Source organism: Mustela erminea, chromosome 20, assembly GCF_009829155.1.
Source record: "Mustela erminea isolate mMusErm1 chromosome 20, mMusErm1.Pri, whole genome shotgun sequence".
Taxonomy (NCBI): Eukaryota; Metazoa; Chordata; class Mammalia; order Carnivora; family Mustelidae; genus Mustela; species Mustela erminea.
In genome coordinates, this window is record NC_045633.1 from 13788177 (window position 1) to 13806258 (window position 18082).

At 51.6% G+C, this 18082-nt stretch overlaps 1 protein-coding gene and 1 long non-coding RNA gene across 3 annotated transcripts in view; one reads left to right on the plus strand and one right to left on the minus strand.

The window, feature by feature from the left end:
- SHISA9 (shisa family member 9) overlaps positions 1–11698 on the minus strand; it is a 274953-nt gene extending 263255 nt beyond the window's left edge. For both annotated transcript variants that reach the window (XM_032328130.1, XM_032328129.1), the window contains exon 1: positions 10700–11698. In XM_032328130.1, the coding sequence (XP_032184021.1) occupies positions 10700–11385 (686 nt within the window). In that variant the 5' untranslated portion in view covers positions 11386–11698. The remainder of the gene's footprint in view (positions 1–10699) is intronic.
- On the plus strand, positions 11166–13911 carry LOC116581108. Its single transcript, XR_004281894.1, has 3 exons — positions 11166–11221; positions 12175–12311; positions 13222–13911. It is a non-coding gene; the product is annotated as an uncharacterized LOC116581108 (long non-coding RNA).
- Positions 13912–18082: the final 4171 nt, after the last annotated feature.

An 18082-nucleotide genomic window follows, 5' to 3' on the forward strand; every position in this document is an offset into this window, starting at 1 on the left:
GGCTGCCTGCTGAAATTTACCCCCCTAGAGCCCCGACTCTCAGATAGTAGTCCACCAACCAGGATCCACATCCTCGCCCGGGCACGTTTTAAAATGCAAATTTCCAGATCCACCCAGACCCACTAACTCGGAAACTCCAGAGGCAGGCAGGGCCCAGCCACCTGCGTTTTCTGCTGCACGTTCAAGTCTGAGACTCTGTTAGGGTAGCAGAGGCCCAGAGCATGGCGGAGTGGTCGCTCACAGGGTGACGAGACAATGGCAAGATTCCCACATGAATTAGAGGGAAAGATTGAGTCGTCCAAGAGACAAGAGAAGAGCAACTGTTCATTCATTCATTCCTTCACGGAACTCACATGTCTTGCCCACTCTGTGCCAGGCACTGTTCAAGGCTCTGGGCATACAGCAATATGCAAGGTGGAGAAGACCACTGCCAGCCTGGAGCTTATATTCTAGGGGACAGGATAGGAGTATGAATGTTAAATAAATCAACGAGAACTGCGAAAATAAAAAAAAATAAAAAATAAAAAAAACCCAGAAGTGTAACAGGATCAAGAGACACCCGTACATAGCAGCATTATTCCCAACAGGCCAAGAGTGGAAACCAACCCAAGTAATGAATGGAGGGACAAACAAAACAGGAGATATGGGATAGAGCATGATTTAGCCATGAAAAGCAATGAAGTACTGACGTCTGATACAACGTGAATGGAACCTAGAAACCTGATCCTCTGCAAAGAAGCCAGACCCAGAAAGCCACAGAGCAGATGATTCTATTATATGAAATGTTCAGAATAGGCAGATCCATAGAGATAGAAAGTAGATGAGTGGTGGGGGCAGGGTCTGGAGAGAGGGAGGAGCGGGTCGGCTGCATGCATGTAAACAGACTTTTGATAATGAATAGGTTCTGGGATCCCAGAGTGGTGCTGGTTGTTCAACTTTGTGACTATGCCAAAAAAAAAAAAAAAAATCACTGAACTGTACACTTTTTTAAAATTCTAAATAAAGAGAGGAGAGATAAGGTGGTCAGGAAAAGCTTTCCTGAGGAGACATTTGAGTTGAGTCTTGAATGGTGAGGAATTGGTCCCATAAAGATGGAAAGAACCTTCCTGGCAGAGGGAACAGCAAGTGCAAAGGCCCTGAGGCAGAAAAGAGATCGAATATTTGAGGTACCAGAAAGAAAGCCAATGAAGCTGGAAGATGGCCAATAAAGAAGGGGCAAAAGGAGGCGCATTCAAGGTGAGGCTTCTCCTATCCATTCTATGGAGCAAAAAGCTGCTCAAGTTAACCCAGCTCATCAGAGCAGGGACCACGATATAAACCTGAGTGTCCCTGACATTGGAGTTCAGCCTCCTTCCCTGCTCTGTGCTGCAAGCAACATCTAAAACTCAACAGGGCTACAGGAATGGAATGTCTGAGGCAAAGGGTACATACCCTCTAACCCTAATTTGCCTTTTTCCCTTCTAAACAGGTTCTTTATCATGAGCTTCAAGGGATCTCGGAGCCCCTCTGGAATTGAATGTAAATTTTGTGCATTTCTCTTGAACAGGAAGCCATAGCTTTCTCCCAGATTCTCTAAGGAGTTTCCCCACGCAAGAATTTCAAAATATTCAGTCTTTCAAGAAGTTAGCAAAGTAAGTCATTGGGACAAACAACCACAAACTTGGTCGGCACTGCTTTCTATAGATCCCTTGGGCTTCTCCTGGGTCTGGAAATTCTTGAAAATCCAGCCCAGAAGCCAAGGTTGCTTTTCTCCCAAGGTAGCCCCTCGCAGAGTGTTCAATGGAAACGAGTGTTCCTAAAAGGCCTCCATATCCTGGAAAAGCAGTCTGCAAGGTATGGGTCGCTCATTTCAGGGACCACATAAAATGATTCAGCATCAGGAAAGGAAATCCAAGAACTTCTGTGTGTGGTCTTTAGGGGTTCAAGTAAGAAATCAATGTCATGTGTGTATGGATGCTGGAGCCCTCCCTTGAACTGCCCACATCAGACAGTGAGAATCGGAAACCTCAGGCCCAGGAGGACGACTGGCACCGGCACCATCATTAGGGTTCATCTGCTACATCCAGCTCTGAGCCCCGCAAAAGGGACTATGTAGCTAAATTACTTATCTACTTGTAAGTAGGCTAACCATCACCAAGCAAGCATGTGGCTTAAAAATGTCCCCCAAAACCCACAGCCTGAAGATCACATTAACAGAGCAAACCTAAGAATACAACAGAGTTGACTCTCCCCCGGCTCTGGCACAGCTAGCTCGTTGCAAGGTTAAACATGATGACTGTCTATTCAGATCAAAGCAAAGACAGCCCAGAACAATCCAAAGTCTCATGAGAAGGATTCAAAATAAGAATTGTTTATTAATGGTCAACCTTTGAGAAACCAACTGATGATTGCCTGACATCATCACACTTTACAACTAATTTTGAGATCAGATTTATTACACCTTCAGCTCCATTTGAAATTTCTGTTTTCATATATGCTTTATAATGCACCTAAGAACTGTTGGCAGGTAGGAGCACAAACTTACTAGTAAAACAAATGGGCATGTATTAGGGGATATACTCAAAAACACGTTAAAACTCACATCCAAAAACATTAATAAATAAGACAAGGGAAAGAACCAACTATGTGCTGTAAGCCAAACAAATGCCCCAGGATCTGTCATCTATTTGTGGCAATAGTTTGGGTGTTTCTCAAGCAAAGTGCATTCATGTTACCTAGGGCTCTTATTAAAATGTAGACTGGTGGGCGGGGCTGGGGGGAGCACCTGGGTGGCTCAGTCAGTTAAGCGTCTGCCTGCAGCTTGGGTCATGATCCCGCGGTCTTGCAAGTCTGAGGCAGGCCTTGAGATCTTTCTGCTCAAGCACCCAGGTAATGAAAATGCTGCTGCTTCACAGGTCACACTCTGAGTAGCAAGATCCTAAAAGTACTATGACGGCCAACTTTAAGTGTCACCTTGACGGAGCCAAAAGATGCCCAAATATTTGGTCGAAAATCATTCTGGGTGTGTCTAAGAATGTGCTTTTGGATGAGATGAACATTTACATCAAGAGACTGGGTAAAGCAGGTCATCTACCAGCATGTGGGTGGGCCTTGTCTAATCAGTTGAAGGCCTGGATAAGGCAGAAGGCTGACCCTCCCCTGAGTAAAAGGGGATTTTCCTGCTGGAGATCCTTCAAACTGGGATGTCAGTCCTGCAGATTTCAGATTTCTAAGGCCAAGTGCACATAATGTATCTCTTGCTTAATATCTCTTCACCCAGTTCAGAACAAGTACGTCGAAACATTACCATTTTTGAAGTCAGACGATTCCCTGTTGTCTCATAGCTCTCAAAACAGGGCTGGGTATGCCACAGGTACTCAGTAAATACCTACTACATGAATATGTGAAAGAGTGAACGAATAAAAGAGATCCTTTCTTATGGAAACCAGGAGGTCAGAAAGCAGAACTCTGTCTGTGTCAGCTACCGTCCTGGGTGCTGAGGATACAACAGCAGAAGAGACTCTGGTGTCCCCACAGTCCTTCCTGTGGACAGTAATGCAAGGAGACAGATAATAAACTAGCAAACCAGTAAATGAGTAAGTTAATTTTAGGCTATAATGTGAAATGGAGCCAGTAATACCAAGCGATGGGTTGGAGGGGCAGGGGCGGTGGAAACTGAGCCTGGGTGGCCAGGGACAGTTTCTCAGAGAAGGTGGCACTTGAGCTAAGACCTGAAGAGGAAGAGCCAGCATGTGAGGTCTGACAGAGGAGAATTTCCGCCAAGCCAACACAACAGCTCCAAGGTAGCCTTGAGCTTGGTATATTTGAAGAACAAAAGAGAAGGCTGCGTCCCTTTACTTTCCAATTACAGTGAGTAAATAAAAGCCCCCAGCATTTCCAAGCAGAGCCCAGAGTCCCAGCATCTTGCTTCAAAGCTTCCAGGAGTCCCAAGGTCTGAATCGTGTTCTGACATTTAAACACTTGAATAGGATTCCGCAGCATTTCCTCTCGTATCAGAAGCAGCTTTTATTTTTCAAGAATGCAAGGATAATGAGTGGGAGGTAACTTTCTGAGGGGTGGTGGCACGGGTGTAGATGAAGTTCCTCCGACTTCACTTCGGCTCCAAATGTGTGCATTTTATGGCTTACGGTATACCCCACTGAAGATCATTCTAAAATGCAAGGCCTCGGGCACCTGGATAGCCAACTCTTGATGTTATATGATCTATGATCTCAGGGTCATGAGATCGAGCCCCCCACATCAGGCTCCATGCTGGGCATGGTGTCTGCTTAAAAGTCTCTCTCTCTCTCTCTCTCTGCCCCTCTCCCTGCATGCTCTCTATCTCTAAAATAAATAAGTAAATAAATATAATAAAATGCAGGACTCAGTGCCCAAAGAGAAGCAAATGTACCCTGTAGGGAAAAAAAGAGTTGAAAGAGACTTTTCCATGGTCAACAGGTTACCCATGCAAGGGCTTCTCTAACCTGGGGAGCCAGTCGAAGCCATAGGAAAACCACAGATGGGCAAAGAGGGGGAAGCTGGAGGGAGAGAGAAAAGGCAAGAGAAGGAAGAACATTTATCACTTGATGCTATTTCTTCGCAAGGGACTCCAGCTCTTCTGAAGCGTGTTTGAAACACACACAAGACACTGGGCTGCGTAATTTGCCCCTTGGATTTCTGATTCTGTTTGAAGGCGGGCAAAATAATGACATGTGTTCCCTACTAGCTTCAAGGGTATAGAGCTTCAAACATGCGTCCTGGCCCCAAGGTCATTTCTCATCAATGCGTTCTCCAAGAGGGCTGGCCCTGCCAGGGGCAGATGCAGAGAACATTCCAGGGCTTGATCTTATGGTGGCTCCTTGAACAAGCCCCACTGCATGTGTTGCCATTTGCACAGCTTCAAGCACTTCTTTGTGATCTGAGACGGCAGGCGTCCTGCATGTGTCTGCTCAAAGGCAGTACAGCCTAATGGTCAGGGACCTGTGCTCTGGCCTCGTGCTATCTGGGTTTGAAGTCTGACTCCTCCACTCCTCCGGGGAAAGCCATCTGTGCCTCTTAGAAGGCAGACATCTGTGCCTCAACTGGGGAAGGAAATTTCATGAGAAAGGACACACAAGCTCACTACCGAGGGTTCTGCAACATCACCTAGGCCAACACTTTGCAAGGCATTTAATGTGGTCATCCATGGGTCTTCTCTCTTATTCTGAACTCCTGCTAAGCCTAGAGGACTTGGGACACCTGATGCATGTCACACAGCTAAAAAGAAGTAGCAGAGCAAGGGCTAGGTGCTGAGTTCCAGACTATAGCATTTACTTCTTCAGCAGAAATGGGATAGAAAATTCTAGCAGTAGGAGTTAGAGTCCCTGAGCAGTGACCATAGGAGGTCCTGGGCTAAGAGCTTCCTAAGCCTGGTCTCAGCAAAACCTCGCAGAAGCCTATGACATAGGGATCATCATGATCTCATCTTACAGACAAGAATCTAAAACTCAGAGAGGTGAAGGGGCACCTGGGTGGCTCAGTGGGTTAAAGCCTCTGCTTTCGGCTCGGGTCATGGTCCCAGGGTCCTGGGATCGAGCCAAGCATCAGGCTCTCTGTTCAGCAGGGAAGCCCGCTTCCCCCTCTCTCTCTCTGCCAGCCTCTCTGCTTACTTGTGATCTCTGTCAAATAAATAAATAAAATCTTTAAAAAACCAAAACTCAGAGAGGTGAAGTCACTTTCCCAAGGTCACACAGCTATTCAGTGGCCAAGCTGGACTGAATCTCAGGCCATCTGACTTGAGCCCCTGCTGCTAAGGCTGGCCTGACAGCTTCTCCATGGACTGCAGGTAACAGTGCTAAGTGAACTGGGTGGGGGTGCGGGGACCCAGGGAAACCTGCATGCAAGGTTCCTAAAGAGGGAAGTTCTCGCTCAGCGGCCACCAATGGTTTCCATCAGAAAAATTCAGGTCCAGTGTTGTCAGACCTGCCAGTTTCTCCAGAGAAATCAGAAATCTGGATGTCGGTGTGATAACACCAAGCTTTAAAGGTTGGCAATTGGTTTTAAGTTGGTTTTATTTTTTTTTTTTAAGATTTTATTTATTTGACAGACAGAGATCACAAGTAGGCAGACAGGCAGGCAGAGAGAGGAGGAAGCAGGCTCCCTGCTGAGCAGAGAGCCCAATTGTGGGACTCGATCCCAGGACCCTGAGATCATGACCTGAGCTGAAAGCAGAGGTTTTAACCCACTGAGCCACCCAGAAGCCCCTTCAGATGGTTTTAAAACACAATATATAATACAGACTAAAGAAATTTCATAGCCAGATGAGTGAACCTTGACTGGATCCTCGTTTGAAAGCCCAAGCTCTGCAAGACATTTTTTGGCATGACTAGGAACATTGTAATCTGATCGGCTATCTGATCATACATACGGTGGAAACTCCGTCCTTTCTCTTGGGTGTGCTACTGGAATTTTGGTGCGTAAAGAATGTCCCTGTTCTTAGGGGATCCATGCTAAATTATTCAGGGATGAAATGTCATGTCTGCAACTGATTTTTGAAAGCTGCAGCCCAAAAAACAAAGGAAAAAGAGAGAGAGGACAAGAGGAAGGAAAGAAGAGAGAAAATAAAAATATGGAGAGTACTATAAAGCGAATATGACAAAATACGAATGATTGTTCCGTCTAGATTAGTAGTTCCTGACTGGGGAGCGATTCTACCCCTTGATGACATGTGGCTACGGCTAAGGATATGTTTGTGTGTGTGTGTGTGTGTTTTACTGTCACAGCTGGGTTGTGGGGTGTGTACTACTGGCACCTAGTGGGTAGATCCCAAGGAGGCTGGCAAACAGCCTTCATTGCCTAGGACAGCCCCCCAACACCGAACGTGAGCCGGCCCCAAATGCTGGTGGTGCTGGGGGTAAGAAACCTCACAGATTATTCTGGAGTTCTTTCTTATTATTCTTTCAAGTTTATTTTTGGTTTTCGGTTTGTTTGTTTGTTTGTTTTTGTATGTTTAAAATGTTTCACAGTAAAAAAAAAAAAAGTAAAGAAACTTAAAAATAAGAATAGTATAGTAGAAATAAAGTGCGGATCAAACAAAATTTGTCTGTGGGGTTTGGTAACCATAACTGGCCACCTTTTGCAGTCCCTGCTTCCAATACATAGTGGCTGGATGTCACGCTGCTGTCGCTGGTGAATGAGGGTCTGTGGAGTTCTTATATCAGCGTGAGCAAGACCCCCACAGCTCCTGGAATTACTGACTTTCTCCTGCTTTCAGGCCCATTCAGCCCAGAAGGAGGCAGGTCACAGGCCCAGGACTCTGAGCCTGAAAACTGACATCACCAAGGCCTCTTCTGGGATCACACAAGTGCAAGGGGTCACGAGAACACTTGGTGACATGGGGACAGCCAGGGACTGTAAGTCTTTGAAGGGTCAGGCAAAAGGGGAAAAAACCCCTCCTCCCACTAACCCTCAGGGCCCAAGACAAAATAAATTAAGGGGCTGCAGAAAAGACATTGGATTCACCTGGAAGCCACCTTAGATCCTCTCTGAGGCCAAGTTCAGGGGTGCTCGCCCCACCCAATTCACCCCTCAGCCACTATAGGCAACAGCTAATGAGCCCCAGCTGGGGCCTGGACTCCAAAGGATTCAAGGCATCCACTGGGTAAGACGCATCTGGAGGGTCCTGGGGTGGGGGGGTGCCCCTGCACCACAACTACACAGAGAGCCCTATACATGCAGACAACACACAACAGAACGTAAATCAGAGAGTCAGAGTGATTAATTCCTCCCTCCCCAACTGTGTGCGATAGTCCCAAACTCAAGAACAGTGTTTGTGACTTTTTACGAGCCATTCAGGGAGCCTGTTCAATGCGGATCTCTAGGACTCATCCCAGACCTACACGGATCTGCAATCCCTCCTGGACAGAACAGGAGAATATGCATTTTGCATTTTTAGGAAGCGCTCCCCCCCCCCCCCCAATGCTCAGAGAAACTGAAAACAGCCAAAACCAGGGGGCTCGGGATTGCAGTTTCCCGGTGTGACCTTGGGCCAGCCACCCAAACTGGATATTCTCACCTATAAATGTGAATTAACAGCACCCTGTCTCACAGCTGTGAGCACTGAGATTTACACACACCACTCACGCACGCACGTACATTCACACGTACACATGTGCGTGCACGTGCGCACACACACGCACACACCCTAGTACGGTGCCTGGCAAACGTTAGTTCCTTTTCCTTACTAGTGATCGGCCTCGCGCTGGAAAGCCTAGAGAGCTTCACAGAAGTACACAGGCTTCGCGCAGCCCCGAAGATTCTGATCTAAATTGTCGAGGGTGGGGCCCCTAGCAACAGGATTTTTTTAAAAGCATTCCAGGTGGATCCGAAGCCAGGGTTGAAAATTATACCCTGGAAACTGCCAATAAAAATCAGCTATTCCTGGGGGCACCTGGGTGGCTCCGGAGGCAGAGCCTCCGACTCTTAATCCCAGCTCAGGTGTTGATCTCAGGGTGGAGAGTTCAAGCCCGGGGATGGGCCCCACCATGGGGGTGGGGGCGGAGGGAATCAATTGTTCTTTCTGTCTTAGAGAATGCACTTCCAGTGCATTCTGGAATTCCCAAAATGTGTACAGAGGAGAAGCCAAGTGGAGGCTGGTACCAGGGGGCTGGGTGCCCCCGGATTCCGCCCCCAAGCAGCCCTTTCCGGGTACCTGCAGAAGAAAGTGGCTGCAACCAGCTAGGCTGGGTGATTCTTCTTCTCCTGACAGAGCTGCAAGGGGGCAGGACAGGGAGCTGAGTCCCTGCTGGGCCCTCAGGTCTGCCTTGGAGCGCGGTCCCCACAGAAATACCCAGATCAAAGAGGGCTTGAAGCTAGCATCACCTTCTCCCCCAGACGTCCAAAGGGAGCCGCCCACCCTTAGCCAGGCTCCCACCTTCTCACCTCCCTTCTCCCGCCCTTCCTACCCTCCCCCAACCCCCACTCAAACACCCAGGAGGGCTCCTTTAGGCGCTGGTTTGCAAGGAAAAGGCTCAGTGGATATTTCGGCAGAATTAACCCGAATCTGCAAGGCAGCCTACCTATCCCTGGGTGACTCTCTCCCTACCAAGGCGACACCCGCCGCCTGCCGCAGTCCTCCTGTCTCGGCGCTCCTCCCTCACCTTAACACGGACCCCTGGAAGCTATAGGGATTGGCGGGGACTGCGGGGACGCGAAGCACCGGCCGCTGGGGCTGGTGACAGGGCATCTTCGGGGTTGCAGGAGGTGGGCGGGGCCAGCGTGTTACTCTTACTTGGTCAGTGTTTCTTGAATACCCTCAGAGCTGACTTTGTGCCTCAAGACCCCGACAACCATCCACGCCTCTCTGCTGACCCAAACCAAGACCAACTTCTTCATCTCTTCCCCCAAATCCCTCCTCACTGGGCGGGGGGGGGGGGGGCGGGGAGGGGCGAGAAAAGAAAGTCATCGGATACTCCGCGTATAAATAGAAAATAATTACTGGTGAGGTGGTAATGTTCCTTCGCCTATTTTTGGTGGGTCTCTTTGTTCAGATTTTTTAGGCAGGCGCACGGATTGCGTGCATCCACACGCGCACACATGGGCCCCCGCCGGAGGTGTGGGGAGGGTGTGTGTCTGCGTGTAGTGGGGCGACACACGGCGACCCCGTTGCCCACAGTCGGAAAGAAGACGAGGCTCGCGCCCAACCACCCAGCGGCTCGAAGACTGCCTGTCGCTCTTCAACCCCGCCCGCCCAGACCTCACACCAACCCCGGCCTCTGTCGGGTCTGGGGGCTGCGTCCTCGTGCCTGTGTCCTCCGCCTCCAAAGTTACTGGGTTGTGCGAATCAATTTAGACACTTTTAAAAAAAGCAAAAGGCAAATAGCTCCATTAATCCCCAAATGCCTTCTCCCATCTGCTGCGACTTGCTCGCGCTGGGACTTGCATAATGAATAAGGCAACCGGGAAAGTTGACGAATCAGGGTGTTGGGGGGCGGCGGGGGGTGGGGGGGGTGAGCAGGGCTCCCGCCCTTGGAGTTCACGCCAACCCCGCCAAGGGGCTCGGCGCGCAGCTGAGGCCACGGCCCCCAGCAGGGAGAGGTGGTGACGGGGGGGGAAAGGGGCGAGGGTTTTGGGAGGGGGGGAGGCAACCGAGGTCCCAATTCCAGGGACCTGGCAGCTCCGGGAGAGCGAGGCGGCCGCTCCAGGCAAGGCTTTTGTTCTCGCCCTCCCCTCTCTTTCCACCTCCCTCGCCTCTTTTTCGCGAGCCGTACGAGTTGCAGGCGGCACACACTCCTTCCCTCCCTTCCTCCCTCACACACGCGCGCGCGGGCTCACACACGCCCCCCTTCCCTTTCGGGCTCGCCTGCCCTGTTTACCTAGAGGCTAGGATGTGGAATCCGGGCCGAGGACCCCTCCCCAAAACCCAAAACTTGGGGGCCGCGGGCTCCCGGGCTGTGTGTCTCCCGTCCGCTCCAATCCTAGGCGGGAGGGGGCGGCGTGAGGGTGGAAGGGGCAGAGACCCCCGACACACACACATACACACGCTCAAATCCACACCTGTGCGGAGCCCAGCGCCCCCTCTCCGCGCTCCCAGCCGAAGTTGGCTTTCCCGGGCGACCTCCCCCAGGCGAGACGCGGTTGGGGGCGGGGGTGGGGGGGAGCGCCATTGCCCGGGGAAAGGTGGAGAGGGAAGAGCTGGGTGCGCGGCGCCCGGAGGGGAGGCGGAGGGGGGGAGGCAGCCCACCTGGACATGTGCTCCCTTTGGGGCCGGTGCGCTTTCTCCAGCCCCAGCTTGGTGAAGATGCCTACGAGCACCATGACGGCCACCACCCCGCAGATGATGTAAACGATCAGGTTGGTCTTGTCCTTGGTGGGGTCGTGCAGGGGGTCGTCCTTGCGCGCGGGGGGCTTGCCGGTGTTGAGCCAGAGCGGAGTGTCGTAGTTGGTGCAGGTGCTCTGGTTTAATCGCCGCTTCTTAAACGTGCAGCAGAACCGGAAGCCACAAGTCCCGCAGCAGAAGATGAAGTCGCCCGAGCTGCAGTTGAACGGCGGGTCCCACTGGCCCATGACATCGAAGTAGCCCCTGCAGAAGTCCGGCGTGGGCGCCCGGGTGGGGGGCGCGTCCGAGACCCCCGCGCCCTCACCGGCCTCTCCGGAGGCGCCCCCGGAGCGGTTGCCCCCCGCCAGCACTACCACGCCGCCCAGCTGCGCCAGCTGCCCGTGCCCCGCTCGCTCCTGCGCCCGGCACACGCGGGCGCACAGCTCGGTGAGGAAGCAGCCGAGGAGCAGCCGGAGGACGCGGCGCATCGTGTCTCCCAGCCCGGGCTCGGCCGCTCGGCCGCCGCTGGAGCCGCTGCAGCCGCCTCTCGAGGCGCGGCCGAAGCTGCCGAGGCTGCTGCCGGGGGCTGCGAGCCGCCGCGGGCCGCACATGCAGGGAGCGGCGCGGGGCGCTCGGTGGTCGGCGGCCACTGCGCTCGGCTCAGCCCGCGTTCGCCTCCAGCGCGCCGCGCGCCGAGGGGCCGGCCGGGGAGGAGCGCGCCTGGCCGGGCGGGGGGGAGGATGAGCGGGGGCAAGCGCGGGGTGCAGGTCCGGCCGGCTACGGGGAGAGGCGGGGGCCGGAGAGCAGGAAGAGTCGGTCTGTTCGCGCTTCTCCTCCGCCGGCGGCTTCGGACCAGCCGCCCCGCGCCCGCTCGCAGGATCCCTCTCACCTCCCCAGCTCGCCAAGTGCGCTGGAGAGAGCGAAGCAACACTTGTGGAATGAAGGGAGGGCAGGAGGGAAGGGGGAGGGGGAGGAGGGCGGGCAGAGGAGGGAAGGGGGGGTGGAACGGGCGCGAGCTCGAGAGGGGCGGGGGCGCGGAAGAGGTGACTCGGGCGGGCGGGCGCGAGTTGGGGGGCGTGCAGAGCTGAGCTAGGCTGGCGGGCGGGGAGGAGGGAGCTTCTTCGGCAGCCGCCGGGGCTCGAGGCACCGCTCGGGTTTCCCTGCAGGTGGAGGACCGCTGCGGGACCTCCCGCGCCCTCTCTGGGCGGGAGGCGCGGCTCAGACCTGTTCTGGGCGCAGAGGCGGCTCCGCCCGTGGCTTTTTCAGGCGTGCGTGCGCAGGAGCTGCGGCTCGAATCTGCCCTCCAGGGAAGGGGTGACTCGGAGGGGATAAGGACAGACTAAGTGGCTTCCACTCCAAGGCAGACGGGGGCACAGTCTGAGCAGGCTCGCCCTTTCCAGGTGCACCGGGCTACCTCACCCTTCCCCCGACTGCGCCCTCCAAGCCAGGCGTGCCTCCCGGATGGTTCAACTCCCTGGGACAAGCCGAGGACCAAAGCTGAGCTGGGAAGGCGGGGTGGCAAGCCACTGGGCCCGGGGTAAGCACCCCCGGGAGGGGGCCCCGGGACGGACTATAGTCAAGGAAGCTCGGGGGGTAGGGGGGGAGGCAGCAGATAAGGCCGAGGCAGTGGCACGTCCCGCGTCCCGGATGCCTTTCCTTGGGACTCTCCCAGGTCCCTGGACCTGCCACTTTCTGTCCCTCTACGACCTCGCAGCGTTCCCTGCGTTCCACAGGAGGGCACACCGCGGCGCCGCCTCTGCGCGCCCAGATCTGGTGCAGCGCAAGGCCTGGACGCCCGGCCTCAGCCACCCTCCCGTACCTGGACCCCGCGCGTGGGTCTCCGGAGCCGGCTGGCCCCTGTGCTCACCGAGCCCCCCAGACATCCTCACCCGTGCTGCAGCGTCCGGCCTCGCGCCCTCAGCGTCCAGCCTCCGGTCGCCTGTCAGGAATTTCCAAATCTGCCTTCTCCACTCAGCCGTTTCCAATCAGGCTCCGTCCCTCTCCCCTTTCTCCCACTTCTTCTTTCCTCTGCTTGAATTTGACTCCAGTAGCCCCCAAAACGGGATTTGCACCAAAGCTGCTACACCGAATTTAGATCTCCACACGCCCCTGCGTTTTGTTTTTAATTGCATTAACTAAGTATACACTTCGCAGTCGGCTAGGCGATTTGCAGGGAAAGGATGTCTCTATCACCCTCCGCTCCGTTAGGCTGCAGTCAGGGGCTTCTCGGGGCATTTTCAAAGCCCCCCGAAAGTTGGGCCACAAATAAAATGACACACGGGGTCCCCTTCATTGAAAAAGCATGGGGGCTGGGTGTTCGCCTCTACCGCAAGTTTTCTCAGAAGGAGAGGGAGTGTCGCTCAGGGTGCCTTCTCTTTGAACAATGTCACCTAGTGTCTTCCCCAAGACTCAGAAACAATGTTTGCTGCTGTTGTTTCCTGTTCCAGCAAAAACCCCAGGCCAGCCCTGATGGAGCATATCCGAGGTGTACCAGCCCCAGAAGGTTCGTTGAATTACGGGCTGTGTTTTGTCCCAAACCCACCTGGACAAGGTATGAGATTGTTTAGTCTAAATTCATCAGCTCCACCGTAATGGGATCCCAGAATAGGAGAGTGTGGCGCGTCTGTCGACCCACACCCACCACCACTGTGTGAGTCTCTACAAACACAAGCATTGGTGTGTGAGAGCTAATGATAGCTGACATTTATTCGGTGCCTGCAACAAGCCCACTAAGCTTGTCTTTTCTAAAATCACCTCCTCACAGATGCTTAGAACAGTGCCTCGCTTCTAGCAGACAATCTGGGAATGTTCGCTAAAACATTTGAGGGACTGATCTCATTTAACTCTATCTGCTAGGTAATATAACCGGGCCCACACAACAGAGAGACTGAGGCCCAAAGCAATTAAGCAAGCTCCCCCACAGAAGTCCCTCGGTTGGCTTTTGACCTGAGATATGTGACTCCTGGGCCTGTGCTCTAACCACTGTAGGTAGTGCCTTTCTAAAATAGGCCTCCAGACTCCCTATGCACCTGATGCTGTAAGTTTGGTTTCTGTCTGTCCCCCACACTGAAATGGTAAAGTCCAGGGCAGAAAGGGGCTTTGACTCCTACAGTCTCCAAGCACCTACGGCAGTAGGTGAAAAGCACTCAAAAATATATTTACAGAGGCGCCTGGGTGGCTCAGTGGGTTAAAGCCTCTGCCTTCAGCTCAGGTCGTGATCCCGGGGTCCTGGGATCGAGCCCCGCATCGGGCTCTCTGCTCAGCGGGGAGCCTGCTTCCTCCTATCTCTGCCTGCCTGTCTGCCTACTTGTGATCTCTGTCTGCCAAGTAAATAAATAAAATCTTTGAAAAGAAATTTAAATATATATATATATATATATATTTTACAGTCTGCTTTGATTAACATGTCAAGATCTTCAATGCAAGACCCTTGGTGTTAAACCAAGAGAGGAAAGGGACAGACGATGGAATTTCTGCTGCGGGGACAGTGCAGAGGGGTTGGGATATTTCTACACAATAAATCTGGGAGGGCTCCTCCAGCAGGCTTGCCAAGGTCTAGGAAGCTGAGACTCAAAGGTTAAGGGCTTTGTCCAAGGTCAAGTGGCCAGAAAATGGGAAAGCAGGGGCTAGATGCAGTTCCAAGGTCAAGTGGCCAGCAAATGGGAAAGCAGGGCCTAGGTGCACACTGTTGGATTCTTAATCGCTAGTTTCCTGCCTTCCCATCCCACCACACCCCACCGAGGCACCTGCCAGCCAGCATCAGGGCTGGGAGCTTAGGGCAAAAGCCTGATAGAAGTGTAGGTCACAGACACCTTCCCCCAAAAGCTGGGGTTTTCAGACACTTCTAAATTTGATTTGAAAAAAGAAAAACCCTTAGCGAAAAGAGACCAAATCTAGACAGAAAAGTCCATTTCAGAATCTGCCTCCAATCTCTTTAAAATATTGCCTGTCACCAGGACGTTTGAGTCCGGTCCTCTGAGGAGACTCACTCTGGCTGCTGTTCCCGGCTTTAATTAACAGAGACTGCCCCCTGTTTGTGACAAGGAGAGTGCAGGGATCCTGCTTGGGAAAGCAGCAGACCTGATCTACCCCTTGTGGCTTGTTTGCCAGATCCCAAACCTTGGGCCCGCTATCCCCCCCAGCCCCTACCCTGCCGTGAGCTTCACTCAGACCAAATTCCCTTATTGCTCCCACCTGCCAAGGCGGCTACAATACAGAGTATTCTCTACACCTGTTTCCCAAGCCTTTGAAAAACATTTACAAGAGGGGGACCCATGTGGGTTCGTTTTACTCCGTAAAGGTAGACAGACCCCCCCCTTTTTTAAAGATTTTATTTATTTGAAAGAGAAAGAGAGAGCATGAGCAGGGGAGGGGGAGAGGGAGAAGCAGACTCCCCACTGAGCAGGAAGCCCAAGATCATGACCTGAGCAGAAGGCAGACATTTAACCTGGACCCCAAGATCATGACCTGAGCAGAAGGCAGACATTTAACCAGGACCCCAAGATCATGATCTGAGCTGAAGGCAGACATTTAACCAGGACTCCAAGATCATGACCTAAGTAGAAGGCAGACATTTAACCGACTGAGCCACCCAGGTGCCCTGGAAGAAAGTCCCTTTCCTCCGGGTATGTCAACTCAATCAATAGAGTCACTACTTGCTAATAGATGTGTGATTATGGAGAACATGCCCTCATTCAGAACACGTGATTGAGAAAGTATGTCTTTCAGGGCTCCTGGAGGAGGGAGGGTTTATAAACTTCCTAATTGAAACACCTGGCAAGTTCATGAAAGATGAAATACCACCCCCCACCACTAGCCAGATGAATTCATGCAAATGTGTTGAAATTAAAATGCAGCTCTTAATGAAAGTACTTTTATGAAAGAGATGATGATATTATTATTTACAACACAGACACTTTTAATATCTAAAGAAGAATCTCATTCGCTCTAGGCTTAATTATGTCAGCCTCCAGTACAGCTTGCAACAAGACCAGAACCATACTCCCCAGCAATTAGGGGAGGGAACCACAGTGCACAGAATGTTGACTTACCCGGAGTGCAACCAGGGTCCATAACCAACTCAGCAAATTAGATTATGTACCCCATGGTCCTTGCTGGAAGGAGTTGTTTGTTAGTAAGTCCTCATCAGATAGCTTTTTGGGTTTCAAAAAGGTTTCTTAGCAACTGTTAGCCTTGACGGGGGAAAAAAAAAAAAAAAAAAGAGCGAGCGAGAGTGATGACACAGAAGCTGTTGGTTTGAAACTTGAGGAGCTAACTGAGTGAAAATCGAAACTGGACCCCCGGCCTCCCCAGACAGAGACTAAGGAGAGACCAAACAAAGGAGGCAGGCCTCTCCAGAAAGGTAGGTGGCAGGGGTACTAGGCAAGGGAACTTAGAAGGCTTGTCCTGGGCCCCGGAAGACAAGTGGATCTCTACACCTGCCTGCAGGAATCTTACAAGTTTGTATTAATGAGGCTTCGTTGGGGGTCAGGAGAATATGGTCCAGATGGTCTTAAAGGTACTGTACCCTCTCAAGGCTGCGTCTTGAAATCGACTCCTCGTGTCAGAACAGTGTGTGAAATATACATGCGAAAGTCCGGAATGAGGGGGAGCCTCTGGTTGCAGGGGTGCAGCCCGGGAGTCAGCCAGAGGTCACATCCCCTCAATGACTTCCTCCAACAGAAGCCAAAATGCTGCTGGCCCTTGGCCATCTCAAGCAACACGCTGATTTGATATATTTTATTCTCTTATTTTGAAAATATAAGAGATCCTTTACGGAAGAAGGGAAGTGAGTCGGAAGTATGGTTTCCCCAGAGGACAAGAGGTATGTCAGATGATTTTTGGTTTTACCCCCAAGAGTTTTTTTTAATAGATTTATATTTATGTCAATGTGTAACAGAAAAAAAAAGATAATGGCATATCTAACATATGGCTTCATGGGCATAAATATTTAAGGTGTACATCAATGTAAGAAAAATAATAAATACGTTGTAGTGTTTATTAATGAACGTTAAGTAAAGAAAATGTGAAGTGCCTTTTAGGAGACGTAGGTTTTGGTGTCAGGACAGTTTCTCAACTTCAGCACTACTGTTTTAGGGTGGCTCCTTCTGTGTGGTGGGGGGCCGCCCTCTGCTTTTGCAGGAGGCTTAATGGCATCCCTGGGCTCTACCCACTAGATGCCAGTAGCAACTCCCCCGTTGTGACAACCAAAAACTGTTGACAAGCAGACGTTGCAAAATCGACTGAGAACCAGTGATTCTTGCCGGTGTTTAAATCCTACTTCACTTCTCATCTGAGGTCTATAACCTCAAATGAGTCACATCATTTCTTGAAGCCTCCGTTTTCCCTTCTATAAGATGGGGATAAGAGGTTCTATGAGATGGGGATAAGAGGCAAACCTGGGTGGCTCAGTTGGTTAAGCACCTGCCTTCCGCTCAAGTCACGATCCCAGGGACCTGGGGTTCAGCCCCAGGTGGGGCTCTCTGCTCAGGGGGAGCCTGCTTTTCCTCTCCCTCTGCCTGCCACTCTGCCTACTTGTCCTCGCTCTCATGTACTCTCTCTCTCTCCTCTCTCTCTATCAAGTAAATACATAAAATCTTAAAAAAAAAAAATGGACTTAAGAATGGCGGCTTTCCGCAGGAATATTACAGATACTCCGTATCTAGTGCCGAGTGCTTAGCAGGACTTGGTAAAGGGTCACTCTTATTACAGGAATCTTGAGGGGGACTTCTAGGTATCAGGTGCTGCCCTGAATGCTGGACGGACAGACGGCTAAGAAAAAAATCCTTGCCCTCGAGGATCTCACAATCTCCAGGGCAAGAAAGAATATGTCTACTGTGCAGTCTTATAAGATCCTATGCTCAGGAGGGCCCCAAGCTTTGTCCACTGCTCTGCAGTTGCCTTGAAATTCTGAATGATTTCTGAAATGGGGCCCAACCTGTTATGTAGCCGGTGCTCTCTAAAGGGGATGCAACTCCGGCAGAAAGAGTGGTCAAGCTTATGGGGACTTAGAGGGGGGTGTTTAGCTCCCCCTTCCCCGACAAAGGCTTCAAGGAGGTGGTGACATTCTAGCAGTCCTAAGTTAAATGTGCGCAAGCATTTTCAGCAATGGAGCAGGAAGAATTTTGGTAGATTCTCTTTAAAAGTCATCCTCTAATGTCAGTCCAAAGAACAATACTGAAGGTATCAGCAGCAAAGTTTCCACTGGTCTATAGAAAATCGGGAAAAATTATGGTTGATGAAAAAGGTATTCAATAAGCTCCTCTTTTAATGGTTGTAGACTTTATTTGTGTAACAATTCACTTTCTG